This window comes from Sinohyriopsis cumingii, chromosome 9 (assembly GCF_028554795.1).
Source record: "Sinohyriopsis cumingii isolate HCF-2022 chromosome 9, ASM2855479v2, whole genome shotgun sequence".
Taxonomy (NCBI): Eukaryota; Metazoa; Mollusca; class Bivalvia; order Unionida; family Unionidae; genus Sinohyriopsis; species Sinohyriopsis cumingii.
In genome coordinates this window covers 77,252,989-77,279,898 of record NC_142969.1, presented here as the reverse complement: position 1 = coordinate 77,279,898, position 26,910 = coordinate 77,252,989, and the positions used below count along the sequence as shown (strand labels likewise).

The following is a 26,910-nucleotide window of genomic DNA, read 5'->3' as shown; positions in this document are numbered from 1 at the left end:
TTTTGAAACTCTGAAGCAGAAATGGATTTTAGCTACGCTTGTTATTTTCAATGACTTACATTGTGAAATGACTTTTGGGAATTAAACATGGGGGGAAAGGTATTACTATCGTGGGGTTTTTCAAGCCATGCTTGAATCTTGATACGACTCCATGAGGCTTTCTTACTTTATCCGGATTTATGAAAAATTTAATACAAGCTTTCACGGTGAAGTGGCAATGTACTCTCTCTCTCTCTCTCTCTCTCTCTCTCTCTCTCATTTTTGATGTAACTTTGCAAACCAGCTTCATCTGAGAAATCACTGTCAAGTATTCTGTCCACAATATTGCTGTCCACATCAACTAACTAGATACCGTGAAATGCACATAAATTACCCATTTACTACTTACGGTACTCACCCATTATCCCGAGCGGCAAAGTGGTCATTTTCGCCAAAAATGACTCCTTTTTTAAAATTACAAACGCGTGTTGACAGTTTTGGAATAATTTCAAATGTATATCAATAAATCATTTCGGATATTTTGTAAGTGCACTAGTATTTAATATTTCAAGTTGCCAATGTAGCATGATGGGCGTGCGATACGGAAATTGTTAGGTGTGCAATACCGAATTGCAGATTGAACAGATATATCGAACGCCAGACAATGTAAGATTAAATGTGTATGTAATAAGTGTGTGTGTGTGTGTGTGTGATTTTGATTTTTAACGTAGCTTTAACAATTTTTCAGTCATGTCGCTACGATGTCTGCAATGTGGCAGTTTATAGTGATGTCTAGCACTGGGGCATCATGCTGCAGACATGTAGCATGATGTCCCACCCAGTCACATTATCCTGACACCAGGCAGACCAGTCCTAACACTAACCTCTTAATGCTGAACGCCAAGCAATGCAGCTGTTAGTACCATTTTTGTAAGTCTCTGGTATGACTCGGCCGGGGATCGAACCCACGACCATCCCGCATCCGAGGCGAACGTTCTAACCACTAGGCCACCGGAGTGTATGCAATAAAACAATGTATAGACACAACGCATATCAAATTCGATGACACAATAATATATGGACCCAGCATACCTTATACTAGATGATACGATGACTAGTTTAATCCTTTGGGAAAGAATTACTAATGCACCTGGGAATAAAACATTTTAATGTTCAGACACAGATGGATATTCTGTTGTTAGTATTATTATAATAACCATACCATTAATGCAGATTATGGTAAATGCTTGCATTTATAGTCAGCTTTCAAAAACAGCCACGCAAGTGCCTAACATTCACGTACGTGTTTTTAATGCAATGCATGTGAGTGGAAATAGGCAGTAAATCTGTATAATATTGACTTAAAATAAGTTTTAAATGCAATGCCCGCACTTAACATTGTGATAGATAGGGATCCTGTCAATCAAAACTATCCCAATTACCTAGACGGATGCAATTTACTTACGAACACTTTGCTTTTGTTAAGGTGCAAGTAAAGTAAAGGAAAAATGTCCTACCTAAAAGGTGAAATAACAAGTTCTACCTGAAAGGTGAAATAACAATTCCTACCTGAAAGGTGAAATAACAAGTCCTACCTGAAAGGCGAAATGACCAAACTTGTGCTCAAAGCTCTTGTGTTTCGAAATTATTAATATCCTGGCGTTGGAATACTTTCTTATGTGCATAGACCGTATTCAAAAACTTAAGTTTAGTTTGCAAAAGAGGTTTCATAATTTACTGATAGTTCCAGTTTCTGACACCTAATTTTAACTTAACAGAAATAACTGGTTGCATGTTAAATGAACTAGTATTAGGCAGCTGTCGCAGTCGTAATATGGATCCACGCCTCCCAATATCTCTAACATAAAGACTATATTTAACTTGATTGAACAGATTTTGCTGCACACAATATTTCAATTTCATCTGTCCAGAGAGCTGCCTGTTATTTTTTCAGTTTTGTATATTATAATTGGTATTAAAAGACCAGTGATTGGTTATAAACCATAGAGTGCTGCTTTTCTTTTTTTAAACTTTTTGAACATAATTCTCTAATAGCTATTCTTTAATAATTTATGTTTGTAATTTATTGTCTCGATGAAATGAAGTTTGATCAAAATGTGTTAAAAAATAAAGCGTTTAACGACCTGACTGATGAGTTTAGAATATGTGTGTGTGTGTGTGTGTGTGTGTGTGTGTTAAATTGCATATATATATATATATATATATATATATATATATATATATATATATATATATATATATATATATATATATTGTTACACGCACACGGGTATTTACTTGACCGAGCGGTTGTCAAACCCTGGCGCGATTCTCGCTAGAAGTCATAAGTTTACCCGACTTTCCAAAGACTTCCATACAACCTCAGTTGTAAATCAGAAAGCCCGACGTGTCCATTCTATACCTAAATTTTCCTCTAATTAATGCAAGACCACAGATAAACCAAACTGCCAACTATCTATCAACCGTACATCTGCGTGTTTTGGCTTCATTATGTTTCCGTACCACCAACCGTTCACGCCTTAGAACATATATGAGTACTCCCTAACAATGGGAACTATTTGAACTCCGCCACCTTAGGCCAGTCAATGTATGCTTTCCAGCACATTTCGCCGATATAACTGCACCATATTCGCCCACATGTCGACATAAACGGTGTCTGTCAAGTCCCTTTTTATTTATTCCCTTGAGTAATTTACCGGTTTAATACCGTAAGTAATGTCCTTGCAGTCACGCTACCAATGTATACCATTAGATTTTAATATGTACTATTTTACTCAGGGACATTCATTCGGTTTTGGTCGGAATTCACTACTAGTGAACCAGGACATCATGGAAACACACTAACACTTCACTCCGTGACGTTTGCTCCTATTAATTAGCTCATTAGTTCGGGCCAGGAATATTTCCATGGCGCCGAATTCCAATAATCAAACAAGTAATCACACACATCTAAGAACTGCTTAAAACGGGGCACTACAACCAAGTGCACATACTCTAAATTTACTACAATATATATATGTTGTTGTTGTTGTGGGGTTTAACGCCATTTTTTATCACACGATAGGCTATGCATGGCGGCCAGTATTAATGATGGAGGAAAAACACAGGAAACCTCCGGGAAGAACCACCGACCCACGAGAAGCTACTGGCAAGCTTTCTCACATACCCACATTGGCCTCGAACCCACGCAGACAGAGGTGAGATGGCAATGATCCGTAACGGAGAGCTCTTTAGACCACTCGGGGCCCATATATATATATACACACACGGTAATATAGAAATAAGTTTGTAACTCAAACCTGCACATTGATACACAGTGGTACACTCGAAATATATTTCTGTGGTAACAACATGGCGAAAGACATCAATGTACACATGGAAATACTTACACGTTCAAATAACTCTCTTTGTATTTGAAAATGAATGGGAGAAGGAAAGAATGAAAACAAATGACCCATTGACCATTTGATTCATACATATCTTTATTGACTGCGCACTATGTAATCTTACTACATGCTACTTATACGCAGTGACTGTTTTCTGACAATCATAATCACTTAACATAATTTCCTTTTTTGGCGCAAACAACCATTTTGATACAAGGAATGGTTCAGAGGTATTCTTAGAACATATACTTCTGATTAATGCAAGGGTAGAATCTTATATTTGTTTCCGTTGTTTCCGTGCAATTTAACACACTTTGTATTTCCACATGATTCCCTCCTTGTCAAGGAAAAAGCCTGGAAAGATCTGTCTACAGACACGTTTCCATTTGCCCTGCTCCTCTAGCGTTTGCATTAAAGGTTCAAGCCGATTTCTGTATTCATCCACTGTTCGCAGATGTTCTTCACGAGTTATTAAACAGATCACTCCACCTGAAAACAAAATTAACCCCTGGTTTTCTTAAAACATGTATCTAAACTACTATCCCGTTTAACTATAAAAAGCAGGAATGTCTAAACAAAAATGGATACAAATATTTTGTGTCAGTTAATTTATATTTATAACATACATTCGTGTAAAGAGTGTGTGTAAATATTTAGAGCCCAACTTCAGTGTGCACATAAACTCTGTGTAAAGCCGTTCCCTAAGGACGGCATTATATGGACAACTTGGTAGAATACCTTTGGGATTTCTAAAAATATTTGTTTATAATAAGAAAATTCGCATGCTTCACTGCTTGGCAATGCTAAAATATTTAATTATTTTCACTCCGTCAGACTATTTTGAAAGGATTTGGTTTAACTGAAGTATTTCTCTATCAGATTAAAAGAAATAAATTTTGCAAAGACGTAAGATCCTACAGTAAGCTGTACACTACTTAACTCAATAGCCTGGATTATAGGACAGAATTCGTGTGTATGACGTGTCTATTTGTATCTTCCTTCATCGCTTTATTAAGTTAGGCATATCTTCATTATCAGTATTGATATTGTCGTCTCCTTATGTGGTCGTCGTCTTTTTCGTCGTTATCAACTTTTCTTCTTCTTCTTCTTCTTCTTATTATTATTATTATTATTATTATTATTATTATTATTATTATTATTATTGTTATTAGCTTAGAGATAAAGAAAGAAGACGGGAAAGCTCCAGCTCACCCGGTTTTACGATCCGAACCATTTCATGAAGAGCGCTACAAGGAATATGTCCTTCCCCAAACCCGGCGCTCACGGTCAGCAAGTCGTACGTACCTGAAATACATCATATTCCTTAATGGACGGACACTCTAGTGGATGTGTGATGTCATATGGTAGTGGTTTAATATATTATAAAGAAATTGGAAGGCGATTCATTACAACTACATATGATATATTATAATAATAAGTAAATATTCCACAAAGTCCTCTACACAGGTTGCTTGTGCAGCTGCTTTTCTCTCATGTAGAAAGAATCTGTGGCGACGCAGACAGACACTGTGTTGCGGAAACGTATGACAAGAGGGTTACTGTGGGCGTAAAAATATCTGGCCGGCATGCCGCGGCTGGCAAGATCATCCATATCCGTGGTCGAAATAATCAAAGAAAAAAACTTACTATTGGAGCATGGAACATCCGTACTCTCATGGACAAAGAGAACGTAGCAAGACCACACAGGAGAACAGCTCTAGTTGCTAAGGAGCTTTCGCGCTACAATATTGACATTGCAGCCTTGAGTGAAACCAGGTTCGCAGAGGAGGGTTCTCTTACTGAGCTAGCAAGCGGCTACACATTCTTCTGGAAAGGAAAAGCCCCAAATGAGGACAGGATCCATGGAGTCGGCCTGGCAATCAAATCATGTCTTCTGAAGCAGCTTCCGGAAATGCCTGTTGATATCAATGAGAGGCTAATGAAATTGCGAATACCTATCAGCCACAAACGCCATGCAACAATCATCAGTCCCTACGCCCCTACCCTATCGAGTCCAGCAGAAGCCATCGAGCAGTTCTATACCGACCTCAGCTCTGTACTTAGCTCAGTTTCAGCTGACGACAAGATCATACTACGGGGGGGGGGGGACTTCAACGCCTGTGTTGGCTGTGATTATGATCGATGGAAAGGTGTGCTTGGCAAACACGGTGTCCGCAGAATGAACAACAACGGCCTGCTCCTACTCAGCAAATGCGCAGAATTTAACCTCCTAATCACAAACTCAATGTTCAGAATGGCGAACAAACACAAGAACACCTGGATGCACCCCAGATCTCGCCAATGGCACTTAATCGACTATGTAATAGTCCGCCAGCGTGATGCCAAGGATGTCCTCATCACCAAGGCCATGCGAGGAGCAGAATGCTGGACAGACCACAGACTTGTCCGAACTACCCTATAGCTGCACATTGCCCCTCATCACCTAAGACGTCCTAAACTTGTGCGCACAGCCTTCAACATTGTCAAACTCCAGCAGCCTTCCACCAAGCTCAATTTCCAGAAGAGACTAGATGACAAGCTGTCAACAAACGGACCGATATGTGGAAATGCCTCCGAAAAATGGAACAAGCTCAGGGACACGATAAGAGAAACAGCTATGGCGACCCTGGGCCCAAAGAAGCGAATCCATCAAGACTGGTTCGACGAGAACAACGATGCCATTGAAGATCTGCTTGCCAGAAAGAACAAAGCATTCATGGACTGGCAGAATGACACATACTCCATCAACAAAAAAGACCGCTTCAAATTCTATCAAGCTGAGGTTCAGACTGAAATCCGCAAGATGCATGACCAATGGTGGGAAAAGAAAGCTGATGAAGTGCAAAGCTATGCTGACACTAACAACTCCAAAGAGTTCTTTAACGCCATCAGGTCAATCTTCAGCCACGCAAAGTCCAGCTCTGCGCCCTTGCTCGCTGCAGATGGCATTACACTAATAAAGGACAAGAATAACATTAAGGAAAGATGGAAAGAACACTTTATTCAGCTCCTAAACATGCCCTCATCGGTCAGCCAATCTGTTCTTGATCAAATACCGCAGCAGCCAACGCACGACCAACTGGATATTCCACCAACGATGGAGGAGTTGAGGAGGGCCATTAAACAAAATAACTGTGGCAGGGCACCTGGAAAGGATGGTATCCCAGCGGAGGTGTACAAGGCTCTCAGTGTACAGACTCTGGAGGCATTCCACGACGTGCTAATCAGCATCTGGACGGAAGAAGAGATGCCAAACGACCTCAGGGACGCATCAATCATGACCGTCTATAAAAATAAAGGCACACGTGTGGACTGCAGTAACTACAGAGGCATCTCCCTGCTGTCCATAGCTGGCAAAATACTTGCTCGCATCATCCTCAACAGGCTTATTGCGGCAGTGTCAGAAGATAACCTCCCCGAGACTCAGTGTGGTTTCCGCCCAGACCGCAGCACCGTTGACATGATCCTCGCAGTGAGACAAGTCCAAGAGAAGTGCCTTGAGCAGAACATGAATCTGTATGCTGTCTTCGTGGACCTGACAAAGGCTTTTGATACAGTCAACAGAGACGCACTGTGGGTAGTACTCAAGAAACTTGGTTGTCCTCAGAAGGTTACCAACCACATTCGGCTCCTCCACGTTGACATGACTGGAGAGATTCTCTCAGACGGCGAACCCTCTGAGAAATTCCCAATATCTAATGGTGTCAAACATGGCTGTGTACTTGCTCCGATACTCTTCAACCTCTTCTTCGCACAAGTACTGTTCCATGCCATCCGTGACCTTGACATTGGCATCTACATTAGGTATCGCCTGGATGGATCAGTGTTTGATCTCCGTCGCCTAGCTGCAAAAACAAAGACGCTAGAAAGACTCATCATTGAAGCACTCTTTGCAGATGACTGTGCCCTCATGACCCATGAAGAGACTCACCTACAGGCAATCATGGACAGATACTCTGAAGCCTCCAACTTATGTGGACTCACAATCAGCCTAGGAAAGACAGAAGTCCTCTTCCAGCCCGCCCCAACCACTGTCCCCTCACAACCCTGTATCACCATTGGCGACACACAGCTGAAGAATGTGGACAATTTCAAATACCTTGGCAGCATTATATCTAGTGACGGCTCCATGGACAAAGAAATCACTGCGAGGATCCAAAAAGCCAGTCAAGCACTCAGACGACTTCGAACCAAGGTTTTGCAGCACACGGACATACGCCTGTCAACAAAAATGAAAATGTACAATGCAGTTGTCCTCACGTCTCTCTTGTATGGCTGTGAAACGTGGACACTCTACCGAAGACATATTAGTCAGTTGGAACAATTCCACCAGCGCTCCCTGAGATCCATTATGCGGATCAAATGGCAGGACCGAATCACCAACCAGGAAGTCCTTGACAGAGCCAACACAACAAGCATCGAAGCCAAATTAATCCAGGCCCAGCTTCGTTGGACTGGCCATGTCATCCGCATGGATCAAAGCAGAATCCCAAAGCAGTTGTTCTATGGTGAGCTAGCCCAGGGAAACCGAAACCAAGGCCGCCCTCATAAGAGGTACAAAGACAACTTCAAGATGAACATCAAATGGACAGACCTCCAACCCCGCCAGCTCGAGCTCGCTGCCTTAGACAGAAGCCGTTGGCGAGCGCTGACCAGAAAAGCCTGTTCCACCTTTGAGGATGACCGCCGCCAGCGTCTTGCTGCAACTCGGGAGAAACGTCACAGAACTGTATCACAAATACTACCAACCACCGGTGTCCCATGCCCCACCTGCAACCGCCTGTGTGCATCGGAATTTGGACTCAGGAGCCACATGCGCGTCCACCGTTGAATGAGATCGCACAACTTGTCTTCCTCGACTCGAGAGACTACCATTAATATTATCATACGTAAGTTTTTGGATAGTCAACTCTCTTTATGGTTTTCATACACAACAATGACCTTGGTAACCTCAAACCCGGTGAGGATTGCGGTCTCGCACATAAACCTAAGACCAGGCACGGGGTCAATTACGATTGTAATCGTAATAATCGATTCTAATTAATTACAGTACGAGCTGTAATCATAAATGTAATTGTAATCATTGATTTCAGAAAGTCTATAATTGTAATCGTAATCATAATCATCCTTCATGGACAGAGTAATCACATTGTGTAATCATGATAAATAATGATTACATCCAAAAACATTACCAATTATATTCTTAATAATTGTAAGAATAATACAAATTTACATAAACAAAAGACCATAAATGTTGACTATTACGATAACGAATGCGTAATTTGAGGTGGCTAAAATGCAGGCTATTTTTTCTAAACATATACTGTGTCTAATACGTTTAGGTGACTATTTGTCAATTCAAAAATTCATGTTCATTTAGCAACTCTTTCATCAGGATATATGTTAGCAGTGAAGTAGATTTAAAATAGATGTATTTTACTTAGTTACGGAGTAGAAGTATATAGAACACATGTACTTTAATTGACTTCTGAGCAGAATGCCAAGTTTACATAGCTTAGGTTAGAAATTTAGAATGCCCATATAAAAAGAAATGTTTAGTTCTTGGTGATTGTTCATTGTGAAGTCAACATGCCTTCTCCTGCGTTCAGCAACTTCGGTCCGTTACAGTCCAAAGACAAACCAGAACGTATTAAAGCTGCTTGCAAATAATGCTCTACAGAAGTTGCTGTGTGAAGCAGAACAACGTCCAACCTCATTACACACCTAAAGGTATATTGTTACATTCCATCATTTTCAAAAAGGCACTTGACGAAGCAGGTTCAGGCGTTATCGTACTTAAGTGTATACTTATATCTGTTGACAAATGTAAATCTTTTTCTGACTTGTGAAAACTTGCCAACAAAGTCTCACTAAAATGACACTCAACCAGCTACAATTAACCAAATCTCAAAAACCAACCATTAACCGAATCGCACCTAACGACCGTATTTATCCTAAACTCACTCATTGACACACAAGCGTCCTACCTGCCTCTATATCCAGTTTTTTGTCCGATATATAGTCACAAATAATTCTTTCGTATATGTTTTTATCTCTCGCTTTGGACAACATTCCTTCAGATGGATCTAACGCGTCAATGTGCTGGAAGCCATGTTTTCTGAGCTGGAAAACAGCAATGTTGTAAATCACACATTAGAATATCGCGTGGTATGCTCTCTCTCTCTCTCTCACACACACACACACATTCACGCACACACACATACACACAGACACACACTCATTAGTGACTTTTAATAGCTTCAAGTCTGTAACAAACATTGTATTTTTTTTTCTTTTCTTACAAATGCTTTTAGAAAAAACTCCCTTCCCATTGATTTGGACAATGTTTCTGTAGTTTCTAGTTTATTGACGTAAGGTTCTATCTGAACCAAGACACGTACAGATTTGCCACCAGAAAATGTATATAGACAATTGTATTCCTAAATGATCCTTTCCATTCAATTATACTAATACTAAAGAAACACAATAAACATACAATATATGAAGTAAAAGGAAATGCATTAAAGGCAAAGTTTTGTAAAGTTTTACTTTGCTAATTTCCATCAACAGTCAAGAAGAATGTTATAACTTAGTAATCGAACTCTCGGCAGTTGAATTTTTGCGCCAAACGCTTGATCTTTGAAAAAATAAAGATATAAAAGAAACCAATTGTTGTCTACACCTCCTCCCCGCAGAGTCCAGTCCCGGCAGCAACATCTATAACTTTTATATCTGCTCTTTTGTCTGGAGGAAAGCTCTCAGCGGCGGAAGCAGCGGTGGTACGTGGGGAGTTGAAGACATGGTCTGGAAGTTCCTGAGCGAACAATTGAAAACGTATTCGGTGTGTTCAAGCTAAGTAGGTCAGTCATTACAAATTTCTGCCTCAAAAGAGAATGAAAAAACAATGAAAGAAAGAAAGAAAGAAAAGTCTTGCATGATACCATTATAGGAGTGCTATATTTTGAAAAATAAGAAATAACCAATCCGTCACCGCATTACGATTCCAGAAGGTAGCAACACGACGATTTAAACTCATAGTTTTCCGCTTTACGTTTTGATGGTGTACTATGCATGTTCATACTGCAATCATGATCAAAAACTTGAAGAAAAACTAAAACCTGTCAAGCATTCCTAGCCAGATGATACAATAACATGTGGACACAACACAGCTTAAGATAGCTTAAACTTCCTGGAGTTAAAACTGCTAGTACATAATCCATGTCACACTTTTTTTTTAATTCAACTTTAGAGTGCCGCCATGTGAGCGGAAAAATGTATTAAATCTATCTAAAAATTGACTGACATTTTAATGCAATGCTTATACTTAAAATATGGAATGAAAGTCAATCAGTCGACTTAACAAATCCACGAGAACAAAAGTTACGCACTACCTGATCTTTTGGAAGCGTCATAAACAGAAAATGCAGGCTACAGTGATGACCATGTCGTACAAAGATCATTATGTTGTACAAAGATCATTATGTTGTACAAAGATCATTATGTTGTACAAAGATCATCATATAGTACAAAGATCATGATGTTGAGCAACGAACATCATGTTGTACAAAATATCATCGATATGATAAGCATATCAAACTGTACACTGTTCGGATTCCCATAGAACAGTTTACGGATTGGTGAGAACTTGATAGAACCTTTTCAGGTCTAAAGAATTACGTTCTAGGAAGTCATATATTGTAAATTATAATTATTTCCCTTTGTTTGATTATTATATTGTATTTAAATAAATTTATATTTTGGAAACTTGAATGCTTGTTAGGTTTCATACCTTGTTCTGTTAATTAAGTTTAAACCCCTAGACGTAACAATACGCTTTAGTGAGTTTACTTTAACTCATTGGACCTTTTCCACAGGTATCATTGTCTCACAATAAATATCAATTAACGATTCAATGTCTTTTCTTACGTGCAGGTGTAGAGTGTACTTTAGAAAACTCATTTTTATTATTGTATTCTTTCGTCGTGTTTGGATATGTATAGGTAAGTTTCCTATACATGTTTTCACAAAGCGTCCACTTCATAGTTACTATAAGCGACACTTTAGTAATTTTACCTGCAGAGGCAATCACAATTTGGCCTTCCTACATGTAACTTGTTTCTGGAATTGATGTCTGAGCATTCACTTCGTAAATATTAGTAGCTACTCTCTACGTTTCTACTTTTACAGACCACGTGAGCCCTTTTACGGGTATTTTTCATAGTTTGTAACTCTGAACGGACAGTTCTACGTTCATAAAGTAGGACGTGGAGTGCACTGCACCTGTATATTTTGCCTGATCTATTGTGTCTTACAGATTCAGATCAAAGGCAAGACCAGGCTGATAACCACTCTACATGTGTAGTTTTCTCTGGTTACCATTATTTGAATACATTTCAGACTTGCATATTATAGACAGAAGTCAATCGGCGGCAATTCTATCGGTACTAAAGGGAAGGCCAAGAAGTATACCTTGAAGGTCAAAGATGCCATCAGCTTTCACACAAGGTTTAAAGTCATATAATTAACTGGGGACCGAGATAGAGAGCAACAACAGCCGAAGTTACTATTTCGCATATCAGAATTATGGACCGACTACATCGATTGTTATCCCGCATCCCATCGTAACCTCAGAAATGGACAACGTCATGCCTGCAAAAATTGCAATATTCCTTCACGACCGGACTCGGCCATAAAACCCAGGGTGCAATGGGTCACGACCACAATGGATCATTCATTATCAGCCTCCAGAAAAACGAAACTAGTCCTGTTGCAGTTAGTGTATTGGCAGATTCGTTGCCCCACAACAACCAACTTCACGTAATACAAAACATAATGGTCTCTTTATCTCCCATTTTGTATTCACTAGGTGCCTGATGGGATCTCCCTATGATAGACATATTTGCAACAAGATGTATTCCAACATTCCATCCTTTGTCTCACCAGTCCCTGATTTAAAGACTTGGATAATCGATGATCTTCCTGTTGATTGAAATGAACAATGGTATAAGCTTCTTGACCAGCGCCTCAGGTTCTGAAGTCATACAGAAAGCAAAAGAATCGATTGTCTCCTCAATCTAATTACTCCACTCAAACCAGAAATCTTGGATCAACCACGCCAATCTCGCAAAAACAATCGCCAGTAAATCGAGATATTACCTCGTCTGCTTTATGCAATCACGATGGCCGGTGTTTCGTCCCAGCCCAGAGCTCCTGAATCTGCAAGTCGGAATCGGAAATGCTCTCAGGATCAAACCGTTCTTTCAACCAGTGGTGCCGAAATCCTAAACATGAGATGGCCCCTCGACCTAATCATATGTAAAGCCTACGGTTCCACGGTCACTGATACAGTTCGTTGTCATGGACGAGAGGATGTCGGACAATCCAAAGAAGTATCTGATCCTCAATCCATTTGGATTACATAAGTCAGTTATGCTGGAGTCTTTCCCAAGTGAAGTCAATCATAGGTACTAAAGTGGCTGTAGAAGACGCCATTTGAAACGCTTTCTTGAGTTTCGTTGGTTCAGCTGTCATTGGCGAAAAGTAGGCTGAATAAGCGGATATATGTCCAATTGGTGGACCGGTCTACAGTTAGTTCAGACATCATGGGTCAGTAGCACTTTTGATGACCGCTGCTTTCATTAGCAAGAACAATTTACGGTTCATGAGTAACCAGACTTTAGTACTAATTCCTGTCTATTCTGGACAAATCAACTCAAGGTCATCTACGGGACCCATTATTAGCAGTCAAGTGTAATTAAGGAAGATCGAGCCGTTGCGTTCAGTGAGATCTTGCCTCTTTTTGCCATCCCGGAGGGAAGGAAGCTATATGAACATATTAATATTACTTCGTCCAGAATAAAGTAGACTAGTCATTCCACATATCGGAAATAATCCGAAGGTATTAATTTGCTTCGCATCTTGGTTTAGGAAGTTAGGACAGTCACCATAAACACTGCATGTAAACGAAACTGTTCACTGTTGTTATCGATGCCGTGGGATGGAGATCCAAGTACACTTCTCCAGTCTTTATCTCAGAGATCTTTCATCATAAAAGGCTCAACTCGATCAGGTGGGATCTATAGCAGTGGAGCAAAAAGGTTACCTTCTGGGTCGTTCGACAGCTTCATAAGGATGAGGAATCAGGACTTTTCCTTTTGAAGCCGCTCACGACATATGGAGTATATTGTCCAGTCGGAATTTCTAGAAGCTATCTCACACACAGTAAGGGATCTGAAATGGCATTTCAGTGGTTAGATGATTAACTCCCTCCACCGTCTGCCTATTTTCCTAAGGTATTATGATCGAGTAACATATTAAAGAAGAAACCATTCTTTTCTAGATTTTTTAGTATTTCACTGGATTTGGCACTAATCCCGGGATTAAGGGGAGATAGCCTCTATCTTACTGCCACCAGGCCACAAGATAACGTGTAATTTTTAGCTGGGGCCCCAAGTGGCCGAGTGGTCTAAAGCGCTCACCGTTCCGGATCACTGTCATCTCACCTCTGTCTGCGTGGGTTCGAGTCCAAGGCTCGGCTAGCGTGGGTACGTGGGAAAGCCTGCCAGTAGCTTCTCGTGGGTCGGTGGTTCTTCCCTGGGTTTCCCAAGGTTCTTCCTCCATCAGTTATACTGGCCGCCATGTATAGCCTATCCTGTGCTGAAAAATGCCGTTAAACCCTAGAACAACAACAAGCTTTTTAGCTAAAACGTTTTAATCTGACACGAGTGGTTTTGTGAGGTATTAGTAGTTCTCCTAAGGTGTTAACATCCGGTACTAGAAAAAAATGATATTTCATAAAGATCCATTCTGCTTCAAATCATATCTCATCAAATCATATCTGATGAAGATCTGACAGCGACCGCCTAATGGTCATGTTCTAGTAACCTATGTTATTATCATAACCGCTAATTTTATCAACCAATCAGATGAAGTCATATCTTCGCGTTTGGAGACTGGGCAGTGTGGATGAAGGGCATGACTGTATGCTGAACAATTTGATTCACTTTCAGATATTTGAAAGCTGCATTTCCAATGGCTTAGTTTAAAGGTCACCAGAACATGATCCTTAAGTGACCGTCTTAATATCTTCATGTAGGACAGCTGAGATCCGATTTTAATCAGATTGTATAAAGATCATCATATTGAATAAAGATCGTCAAATTATACAGAGATCGTCTCATCGTACATTCATCATCAAATTGTACCCAAAAAATCGCCATATCGCACTAAGATCACTGTATTGTGCAAATATCATCGTATCGCACAAAATTCATCACATTGTACAAAAAACAATATGTCCCAAACAAAACAAAATAACCACATTGGACAAATATCATCATAATGCACAAAGATTATCTTATGATACAAAGTGAAATATATTGTACAAAGATCGTCATGTTTACAAAGATTATCATACTGCACAAAGATCATCGTATTGCACAATGATCATCATGTTGTACAAAGATCATCGTACTGTACAAAGATCATCGTATTGCACAATGATCATCATGTTGTACAAAGATCATCATACTGTACAAAGATCATCGTATTGCACAATGATCATCATGTTGTACAAAGATCATCGTATTGCACAATGATCATCATGTTGTACAAAGATCATCGTATTGCACAATGATCATCATGTTGTACAAATATCGTCACATCGTCCAAAGTAATACAGCAAACCAACTGTTTTTACTGAAACTACCACATTTGCATGTTGTTGTACAAAGATAATTATTTTGTACAAATATCATCATATTTTAAAAAGATCATAGTCTTGTAAAAACAAAAAAAACACCATGTAGCACAAATATTCTGATTTTTGGAAAAATCATCCTGTACAAAGATCATCAAAAAATAATCGTATCACACAATAGTCGTCATGTTGTGCAAAGGTCGTTATATTTTACATAGATCGTAACGTTGTACAAAAATCATTGTTGTGTACAAAGATCATCATCCTGTACAAAAATCATAATCTGCTATAAAAAAGCAAGATCTTCATGCTGTAAAGGACTATCATAATGATAAAGATCATACAATTTTACAAAAATGATCATACTTTAAAAGGATCATATTGTTGTATAAAGATTACCGTATTGAACAAAGATCACCATGTTGTAAAAAGATCATCAAACTCTATAAAGATCGTTATCTTGTACAAAGATCATCATATCGACAAAGTAGTAAAAGAAAAACGCTTGTATTTGTACTAAAACTACCAAAGTTTCAAAATCATACAGAGTCTCCGATATTCTATTCAAGGAAGTTCTTTAAAATGCGGTGCCAAGTTCACGTGCAATGAAAATCCCTACTAGATATGCTATTTTAAAAAAAATAACTCGGGACATCATAAGACTGGAGTAGGTAAAGGCATGCGGAGAAAATGGGTCTCATACAAGTACTGACGAGAAACGAATTAAGATATCGTTTACCGGGCAACAAATTATATTCCATAAAGAATATTCGTACTTGTTCATATCCGTTCTCGTCACACGCCCACTTGCTGTAGAAAGCGGTGACCTGACCAGGCTCGATGCCCCTCTGCATGACCGTAGCGATGTTCTTGTAAACGTGCGCATGATCTGGGTCTTGGTACCTTTCCCATTCCTTCTTCGACAAATCCGCCATAGTTCAATCTTTGCTGAAAGAGAAACACCAATGTGAAACAAATAAAACATAGCAAACAGTTCATAGTATGCTTGCCACATGTCTTGTTAAAGGTCATGGTGATCTTTGGCAGGTAACTCCTAAAATAAGAAACCTTCGTTGACTCATTAAGAACAGCCTAGTGAATCAGCGTGTGATTTAATTCAGTAACGCTAAGTTATTATGAACGAACTCATTTCCTTTTGTCAGATTATGATGAGTTTAGCCTATGACTTTATATGCATAATGTAATTAACAGATTTTTCGATATCATCAAGGGGATTTTTTCAGTGGGACTTAGTGAAGATGTGTGTGTGATTAGGATTTTTAACGTAGCTTTAAAAATTTCAGTCATATCGCTACGATGTCTGCAGTGTGGCAGTTTACGGTGATGTATAGCAATGGGGCATCATGCCGCAGACATGTAGCATGATGTCCCACCCAGTCACATTATCCTGACACCAGGCCGACCAATCCTAACACTAACCTCTTAATACTGAGCGTCAAGCGAGGTAGCTGTTAGTACCATTTTTATAAGTCTTTGGTATGACTTGGCCGGAGATCGAACCCACGACCTCCCGCATCCGAGGCGGACGCTCTAACCACATGTACCATTAATATAAGTCTTGGTATGATTCAGACTTAGTGAAGACTAAACTATCTAAAGCTTTGAAATGATCAATTACCATATTTTTCAGACAAATGTAAAAGGAAATAAATATTTAGTGACGGTTTGTTTAGTAGATTCATGTTAATTCTCGGAGACTACATTCCTTTCTCAAATCATGCATGTTTTAGCATCAAAAGAGGATATTTTCCGCAAAGTTTGGTAAATGTATGCCATGCAGAACTCGTTAATGCACGGAAACAAATTTGTTTTGGTTGGTACGTTTTATCTTAACCTTTATGCAGCGGCCTAGCTTGGCGCTCAGCATTAAGAGGTTAGTGTTAGGACTGGTCTGCCTGGTGTCAGGATAATGTGACTGGGTGGGACATCATGCTACGTGTCTGTGGCATGATGCACCAGTGCTAGACATAACTATAAACTGCCACATTGCAGACATCGTAGCGATCTGACTGAAAACTTGTTAAAGCTACGTTAAAAATCCAAATCACATCACAACACATCTTAACCTTTATAACACCTACATCAATGTAGATATTTGGGTAAATAGTTCTGTAAACATACATGGTTTGGTGAAGGAATGTGACGCATAACTCATGTTACGACTGGGATAGTGTTGGTTGGATCGGACGTAGTAGCGTCTACCTCAAGTATGTTGACTTACAAATCAATAACGTTCTTTGTTTGTCACAGAGCATATCACCTGCAAAGTTTGGGGACTTTATATGAAGCTTAATTCAAGTTGCCAAACTGTGACTAAATAGTTAGCTGATGGACGAAGTGACAAATAAATGGATGTGACCATTACACACAGTTCGCTGTGCAGTCGACGTATAGAAATATAACACTGAAAAGGCTTTTAATTTTTATTTTCTGCTACTATGTTAACAAAAACGTCGTCATTGCATCAACAAAAACTTGGCAGCAGCTCAGAATAGTTAAATGTTATGAGACAGTTAAAGGTAGCTCAAATTTCAAACAATTTATATTATGTCCAACGGAATTTCAAAATGACTTTTGACAAGAAAACCCAACTTTGTTACAGGGGACCAGCAAACTCTGAGTAGATAAATACATCTTTGAGTATACATTGACTAAATTAGATCAAGCAACTTGACACGGTATTGCGTGTCGGCCTAAAACTGACTGCAACTGAAAATCAGACTGTCGCCGGAAGTGTCAACACAATTTAACATGATACCTTTATAGTAAAGCCAAATAATAAGAAGCATCACAATCTAATTCACTTGCAGTCTTAGAAGATATCCGATGGTATCAGCTGACCCAGCCACTGAAGATCTATATTGATATGATGATTCGTTTAGTCTCATTATGCATGAATCTACACGGCAACAAACCATACCTACAATAGTGTCACGTAACCAGGTCAATTTGTCCAAAACATCCTAATCCGCTGGACCTGTGGACCTACCTGCATGATTGCACTTTCTTAAACTGTAGATCCAAACTTTGTTAGCAACCCAGTGTACAATAGTTAGATAGCAAAATAAGTAATCGGGTACATGTAATTAGTGAGGAAACAAACAACATTATAACGTTTTAAAAGTTAATATTTTACAGACATAAATAGATAATATAGATAGTTCCGTAATTCTTTGGCATCTATACCTAATACTTTAATGTCATTTTACCGTAACATACGATAATGAAGACTTTTCCCATAATTAATATGGCTCTAAATGCATTAAAACAATTCTGACAAGAATTATACGATGGAGAATAATATTTTGTTCCTTAAGACATGAATGCAGCATGGACACTGTAATTACTATAACAATTCAAAAACAGCCTTATATTTTGTTCTCAAAATTCAACCCCTACTCCTACTGCTAAATTAAAATTGCAATTATAGACTTTATCCATGTGTTGTGGTTCCTTTAGGTCTACGTACCCGGCGCTTAACATACAAGTCTCAAAATATTATATGAAAATGGTGAGCATTGGTCATTCCTAAAAAATGCTAGATTAAACAATTAATGTGCTTTATCAGACGTGTTTATCATTTCATAGCCCTATATGTATCAGATTTGTGTTAAAGTACTTAATTCAGTTTGCGGGCATCGCGAAATTGAAACAAGTTTCCCAGTATGATAATTAACATACGACCTAAGACTACTTTTGTATATGAATGACGTATAACTTCAGATAAATTCACTACCTCTTAAAAGAAGGTATTTCAACCGTCCTTCACACTAACATAAACTATTGACGAGACGTTCTAATTTTCTAAAGAACTACCGTGCACATGCGTAAAATGCACTTTGTGTAATTCTCGTTGATGTTCCTACGGTGCATATAATTAATTATTTGTACACCACAAATTTGAAAGCAGGCAATCATGTCCAATGATGCAGTATAGGAGAAAACAAATCAAGCCATACCCATTATCAATGTGACTCAGATCCCAGAGTCTAACAAAGGAATGGAAAGGTCAGATGAACTGGCGCTGAGATAAAATTGAGTTTGCCTTCTCTTAAGGTATACGTTAAGATGTCCTACATGAAACGTGAAGCAAAACCAATAGTACATATATAATCTCTTTTCAGTTAATAAATATAGTTATCCAAGGATATTATAATACTTTTATATTTTAGTGTGCGTACTGTGTGTGTGTGTGTGTGTGTGTGTCGGTCTTATGTAAATTTTTGCTAAGAGACTGTTTAATTGTGCTGTATTTCCTCGTTTACTATTTATTGCTATGGATCATAGTCGAACAACAGTATTTCGGTTTGATTGGGAAAAGCCAACTTTAATTAATTTATTTAAATTATGCTTCAAAGGATTTTTCTCATTTCTAAGATCAACCAGTTTGTGTGGATCAGTGCGGTACAACATCAATTCTGGCTTAGCTGAACTGGCTTTAATTTTTGGGGGTTGGGGGTGGGGTGGGTGCAATGATAGTAAAGTGTAGTGCCTATGGACATAACACGGTAACCAATCTAGTCTGCGATCTAGCAGGCAAGCAGACAAGCCACTGAGCTAGTAACAAGTGTTCTAATATGAAGAACTACCTTTACATTCTTTCACAAGATTGTGCTACATTTTTACTAAATAATGTTATAGCCTCAATTATAACTAGCTAGAGTGTTTTTTACACTTCTTATTCAGTTTTGAATCACCAGTTATTGATATTAATCCCTAAGATAAATTGGTGCGGTGATTGTTTAAAATTTGTTCTATTGAAATGTGTGTTATATTTATTTTCTTTTGTCTTTTTTTTAAAATTTGTCCGCAAGAGAAAGAACTCTGCATAACCCCAAACCTATAATTTTCAATAGTCCCCGTCATAGGTTACATCACATGCGTTTTTTTAATAGGCAAACTGGGACGTATTTTCATGTACCGCATTGCATGCTCATAAGCAGTATTTTCATGTACCGTACTGCATGCTCATCAGCAGTGTATTTTCATGTAACGTACTGCATGCTCCTCAGCAGTGTATTTTCATGTACCGTACTGCATGCTCCTCAGCAGTGTATTTTCATGTACCGTACTGCATGCTCATCAGCAGTGTATTTTCATGTACCGTACTGCATGCTCATCAGCAGTGTATTTTCATGTACCGTACTGCATGCTCATAAGCAGTGTATTTTCATATACCGTATTGCATGCTCATCAGCAGTGTATTTTCGTAGTTTCAATATGAAACTTAAATTTGATCTATTTACTTTTTACAAGTGTCATAAAATAAGAGCAAAGAAAAAAGAGACAGAGACAGAAACAGACAGATAGACAGATTTGAGTCTTGGGTATACATTAAGAGAACGATACGATTGCAGAGCGTACGAATTTTATTGCAATTTTTAAACTGTGCCGAATTATGGGTATACAACAAGAGAATGATACGATTGCAAAGCATACGAATTTTATAGCAATTTTTAAACTGTGCTGAATTTTGGGTGTACAACAAGAGAACGATACGATTGCAGAGCATACGAATTTTATAGCAATTTTTAAACTGTGCCGAATTTTGGGTATACAACAAAAGAACGATACGATTGCAGAGCATACGAATTTTATAGCAATTTTTAAACTGTGCTGAATTTTGGGTATACAACAAGAGAACGATACGATTGCAGAGCATACGAATTTTATAGCAATTTTTAAACTGTGCCGAAATTTGGGTATACAACAAGAGAACGATACGATTGCAGAGCATACGAATTTTATAGCAATTTTTAAACTGTGCCGAATTTTGGGTAAGGGGCACATCTGCCAAAAAATACCTCCTCTTCTCAAAGTCAACAGTACAAATTGGCAAACATCACCTCAAAAATAAATCTAAGCCAATTATATGCAGGAATTTCTCATTGCTATGTGGAGATATCGCTCATAATAAAAATCAACCAAGATCGTAAATAAGCAAAGCTAGACACATCGTTTGATTAAAATCCGTTGAGAAATGAAGCGTCTATAGCGTTTACGAACTCGACCTATCACGTACATTAATAACTCAATAGTTTGTGTAGATGCCGTTCGCAATCAAACTCAACTTATACACAGTGCTTAATCACAATGTATTTTTCCAAAACGTCTTTATGGTGTTTGCAAGTAGATGCTGAAGGTCAGATACATGACGGTGGACGATGACCAGTCATTGAGTTGAGTGCACAAAATGTTTCAGGTATAGGTTTATTGTCTCAAATTGAAACCTCAAGAAAATGGGTCTTTGACCATTGTTAATAAGTTGATAAACGGTGTTAAAAATTCTGGATTTGTATTGAATAACATGCTACAAAACGTAACACATCAAAAGTAAATTATAAAGTAGACCTCAGTGTACAGATCTGTTTGATTGCAAACATAATGCGTACAAGTATATTTCATTTCACCTTAGAAATAAAGAGTTATTGTCATTAATATAAACATCCAACCTGGTCAAATATAGCTTCCGTTTGGATTGTTTCCCATCTTACTTTATTTGTTTTGATCTGGGTACATATCATTCTTTGATCACAGAACAACTTATTTTAATTTTATTTTAATCAGTTATATGATCATATGCTTCTGCTAGAACTTTTGATTAAATGCAATACATCAATTACTTTGTTTGGGGTTACGTTTTCATTGACATGGAACAAGCAGAGGTAGTAGCCCAGTCGAGGGTATCACCATAAAGTGTATGATCCTTGCTGCTGGTGAATTTGGTCCTACATTTGATTACGATTCATCATGTCTCATTGTAAGAGGAATGGCACGTGTGTTTGTACACATGATGTGTAAGAATATTTTGTAAAATAAAAAAGATATCGTCCCGCTAATATTGTTATAAAGTTTCATTTGCAGCGTAAATGATGTGACTACCGTGAAGGTTTAAAAATACATATTCTACTTTAGTCTTCCATGATTCAGTGAAATTGCTTCTGTGTATTGAAACTTATCTCGTGAATGTATGTATGCATATATATATATATATATATATATATATATATATATATATATATATATATATATATATATATATATATAGAGAGAGAGAGAGAGAGAGAGAGAGAGAGAGAGAGAGAGAGAGAGTTGTATGTATGTATGTATGTATGTATGTATGTATGTTCTTTTTATTCAAAATATCCCATATTCAAAGCAACCATACTGGTCGTTTTAGTCGCTACTTGACCTTCACTAAAGTCGCTACGAGAAGATTGATAGTACACCTAATGGTGTGGTGATAGTAATGATAACAACACACCAAAGTGGCCTGACTTTCAACCTCGCGTTAGGTGATATATCTAGGTCAATTTACCTGACAAAAGATAAGTGTTGTGAATACAGTTTGCATGAAAGACACAGCGTGTCCCAGAATGAAAACGCCACGATAAATATCTTCTTGATGACCCAGAGGGTGGTTTAGAAGGTCAAACTGACAATTATGTTTGGTTGAACAAGATATGCACTCGGAAAATGTCATGAAACAAATTTAACTATGGACGTTGGCGCGAAGTTAAACAAAGTCATTTGTAAACGAGTAACATGTTGTTTGTATGGAACATCATAGTGAAGTCATTATGAAAATCAACAAAAAGTTCAAAAGTGCAAAATGCAATCCATTGAAAAAGATAGACATTAGAGTTAAATTCATAATTATTGTTTTTTCTTCTAAATTTCTATCAGATCTATCGTTCTCTCATACAGAAGAACTCATTAAATATATTTTCTTATAAATAAAGCACGTTGATTACTTCACCTGCAGTGTTATAATTATCATTATCGAACTGATACTAATCTGATACTATCAATAACTAGTAGCTATAGTTGCCAATCTTTTAGACGCGGCACCTAAATTCCGAAAATGACAGTAAATTAATAATAAATAAAATGTAACAAATAATTACAAAAAGAGAAATGAGAACGAAATTGAACAAATTTGAAATGAACGAATATGAAGGATGAAATTATCATGGAAAAGAATTTTTAATATTTTGTATCCAGTGCGTTTTAAATAAGGGTGTTGAAAATGTACCATGCCTTCTCTCATTGTCTCTTTGTTTCTTTCTAAGTCTCCGTTGATTTTGAATGCATTTATACTTATGAAATTCTGCTTACGCCAGTTCGGTAATTGATTACTACCATCGACCTTTGTTGAACACCTTGGAGAATGCTGAGCCATTTAATATATAATGTTATTGACAATTTCTTTTTCACCAAGTTACTGGAATGGCCGCTTTCATTGTGAACTAAATCACCTTTATCATCGTATAGTATTATTATTAAATTTCTGGAAGTTGATATTTTCAAGTGTATATTTATCACCTGCAATGGTTTTACAGGATGTCCTGAAGAACCACAATTTCCATGGTGATGTACAAAAATGACCGTAGGGGCATTTGAGAGAAACTGCACTAGATTTATTTTTCACTTAGAATATCCCATAGCAATAAGACAGCTCCGTTTAAGAATTCACAACTTCCGGAATAAAGTAGCATTTCTACGCCGTGTATTTAATTTAAGAATGCTTACATTAGGTATTCGCAAAATACTGTTAATTTACACAGTTTTCAGAGCACTCATTCGGTTATGTCCATTTGAGTTCTTTTTCGGATCCAGTTAAGCTCATTTTCTGCGTAATTTTCGACTTTGTTTTCTTCTACAAATTCAATCCCGCTTGATTATATCTGTCACGGAATTGTATAAATCCCTTTATTTATTAAATACATGTACTCGGGTTTCGTTTTCTGTATACAACGATACCCGAGGGTGATTTATGTATATTGTACAATATTTCGAAACCCTTAGTTCGGTTCATCCTATGCTGCACGTTCGAAGTTCTTTCGATGGGAAAAACCGATGTACATCAAGCACACAGATGGTGTAGGGCTACATAGTCTGTGTATAAATACCTCACCGTAGGACGAAATCTTTACATTGTGGAACGTCTTGTCAGTGAGCAGTCTACTTTAGTATATGCACAACTTCAGCTGTAGAGTTATGTGAGTTATTTATTAATTTCTTGTATATATTATAGGTAATAACTATCGTACTACCACGTTTATTTTTGTATATTTCTATGTAGCTCTGGTTTGTGTTGCTGGTTGAGTAGCAGGTGATCGGGCGTTGCTGACCGATTGGTGAGCGCTGATTGCTTGATTGACCAAGGAATTATATGGTGGTCGGTGACTACCTGTAATGCTGACTGCTTGATTGACCAGTGTGACTGGTAGCCAAGTATTTTGGTGACGGAGTGTTTTGTGTAACTCCATATATGTAATCTTTTAGCCGTGGGCTTATTTTGAAGTTTGTTATACCCAGTGTTTGGGGACTGTAAAGATATTTTGTATGATATATGTCCCATCGTTTCATCATTTTACTATTTGAGTAAAGTACTTCATTTTTCACTATTTGAGTAAATGCATCATTTTACTATGAGCAAAAGTACATCATTTTAACTATTTGAGTAAAACACATCATTCGTTTCATCGTGTGAAATAACCGTGAATCATTTGTACTATTTTTTTAGGAAAACACAACATTCTTTTTATCGTGTGAAATTACTGTGAATCATTAACATTTTCCCTTCTACTGTGTAAGGTCATTTACTTGTATTCATTTATGTTATATTTTTAGGTTCGTGCAGATTGTGTTAATTGTCCATTATACACGCACGTATTAATCATAATTATTTTTCCATTCAAGTCATTCATCAATAAACATTGTATTTATATCACAATCAAAAGTGATCTGTTATAAATCCGAAATCCAACCCGGATATCCACTTTAGTTCGTTGTCTTTCCTTTTTTGTGATTAGGCATGTCATGTTTAGATGTACCAATTTCGGCGATGAACACATATTACAAAATGAAAGATTAACACGTAAACGACCTAACAATATCAGAAATCGAGCTATCTGCTCTGGGTTACTTTTATATGTGTCTCAAAAATGTGAAAAGCGTTTAAACTGTCAGACAGTAAAATTGTAATCGCATTGCCAACTTTGCCAGTGTTAATCGATCATAAACGAAGTGCTGACCCCGTAATAAAAGAGGTGACAAGAGTATTGCAATGTACATGACGTACATACCTTACGAAAGATGTTGAAAGCTTGTATAATCCTACAAGATGAACGAGTACATTCGAACAGCTTCACTATCAAGTTAACAGTATCTCACAGACAGACCAACTTGATTTTTTCCCACTGTGCTTTCGTCTCCCCTTATGTTAAGTGAATCCGTTCAAGCGGTAATTGTATGGAGTACACAGTATATGTACTGACTTTTTTTTCTCTATCTGTGGGATGGTCCACTTCGCCCCTTTGTGTAGTTTTACCTGTATATTGACTTCTCCGTCTTCCATAATTAGCTAGGATTTATTTTTGCATTCGTCGATGACACTATCTTTTTTTCTGAATAATTAAAGTTTGCGAGGACGGAGCAAGGTATGGTTAGAAATTTATAAGTTATGAATAAAGATTCTTGTGCCTGGTATTTTTATTATTTCAGAGATGCATAATGGTTTTTAAGCTGACGACGGTATTTTCATGGTAAAATTAGTTAGCCTGAATGACACTATATATCCGTGTTCCTATATTTACCTGAGAAAAACAATGTTTCGACTGCGCCAACAAAGTACTCTTCAACTGGATGTGGGTTGCTCTCAAGTCTTCTTGTCTTGCATTTGAATGTTTATATATTTATCTATAATCCACGAACCTATGAACTTGTTTACTATCACACATGTATAAATACATACCAACAGTGCAAGCAAGCAAAGGTCAGAACCGAGTCAAACGTTCGCTCCCTGGCCACGTAGCAGATAATTCGTTTTCTATAATGTCAAAGTCGAAACACTCCGACTTTTTCACTAACTGGGGTCCTTGCTGATACAGACCTACGGTAAACATGGAATGCCCCTAGTCACAGAAAAGGAAAGAAAACAATATATAATGGACAAAATCAGGCTGAAATGAACTTTATGTAGAGGACCAAAATTAAAAAATTGCCAACTAAAATAAATTTAAGTGAACAAATAGTGAACTTAAACTGTCATAAATGAATTAGTACTCATGAGTTAGAAAGTTCGGTGTAACTATTAAGGTTGAGTGTTCCAATACCCAGAACATTGTAGGAAACCAATTGACTTTCATATTTAATGTCACATGACTGAATTTCTGATCTCAAATAAAAAATGTAAAATACTCCAAAATTTCCGATAGGTTCTACAGTCTCATGGTAAGTGATATCCATTCCGAATTTATTTATCATTGGTTTGAGTATATTAGAAATATATTGATTTCAGTCGGAAGAATTGTGAGTATATTAGAAACATATTGATTTCAGTCGGAAGAATTGTGAGTATATTAGAAACATATTGATTTCAGTCGGAAGAATTGATTTACTTTACCAAGCATCAATACGTAACACTCAAGCTCTGAAAGTAAGCGTTGGACAATCGTTAAATGACTTATTTATACAGGGATGAAATGCTAGATTAGAAGCTTCGTCGAAAAGTAAGACTTACCGAATTATCAAACAAGATTTAAACTTTGAGAAGTATTTTGATATCTATAGAAAGAATAGTTTCTTTGCCTTTACTAAACTTAAGAACAGGCAACCACAAATTTCCAGTTGAGTCAGGACGCTGGTAAAACATACCAAGACAGACATGTACCGTTTACGATGAGGATGACTTAGATAATGAATTTCACTATTTATTTGTCGGCCCTTTGTTTCTCAAGAGAAAGATGTACATTTTGACAAATCTTTTTACCGTATTAATCCTAATGAAATAAAGTTCGG

At 37.7% G+C, this 26,910-nt stretch overlaps 1 protein-coding gene across 1 annotated transcript; it reads right to left on the bottom strand.

Annotated features, from left to right (window-relative positions):
* Positions 1–3,576: 3,576 nt before the first annotated feature.
* Positions 3,577–25,321, bottom strand: LOC149792061 (methyltransferase-like protein 27). The gene is made up of 6 exons (XM_089969327.1): positions 25,197–25,321; positions 15,861–16,032; positions 10,069–10,200; positions 9,374–9,509; positions 4,599–4,691; positions 3,577–3,875 (listed from the first exon to the last, which is right to left on the bottom strand). The coding sequence occupies exons 2-6, from the start codon at positions 16,017–16,019 to the stop codon at positions 3,691–3,693; spliced, it is 705 nt and encodes a 234-aa protein (XP_089825453.1). The 5' UTR covers positions 16,020–16,032; positions 25,197–25,321; the 3' UTR covers positions 3,577–3,690.
* Between the last annotated feature and the right edge of the window lie 1,589 nt (positions 25,322–26,910).

Bases quoted from the DNA above. Each gene is read 5' to 3' on its own strand.
- LOC149792061 (XM_089969327.1), bottom strand. From the start codon at position 16,019: ATGGCGGATTTGTCGAAGAAGGAATGGGAAAGGTACCAAGACCCAGAT. The intron at 10,201-15,860 runs GTACGAATATTC...TTGTTCGCTCAG, and splicing joins ACGAGAACGGATATGAACAA to GAACTTCCAGACCATGTCTT. The intron at 3,876-4,598 runs GTGAGCTGGAGC...TTTTGTTTTCAG, and splicing joins GGTTCGGATCGTAAAACCGG to GTGGAGTGATCTGTTTAATA.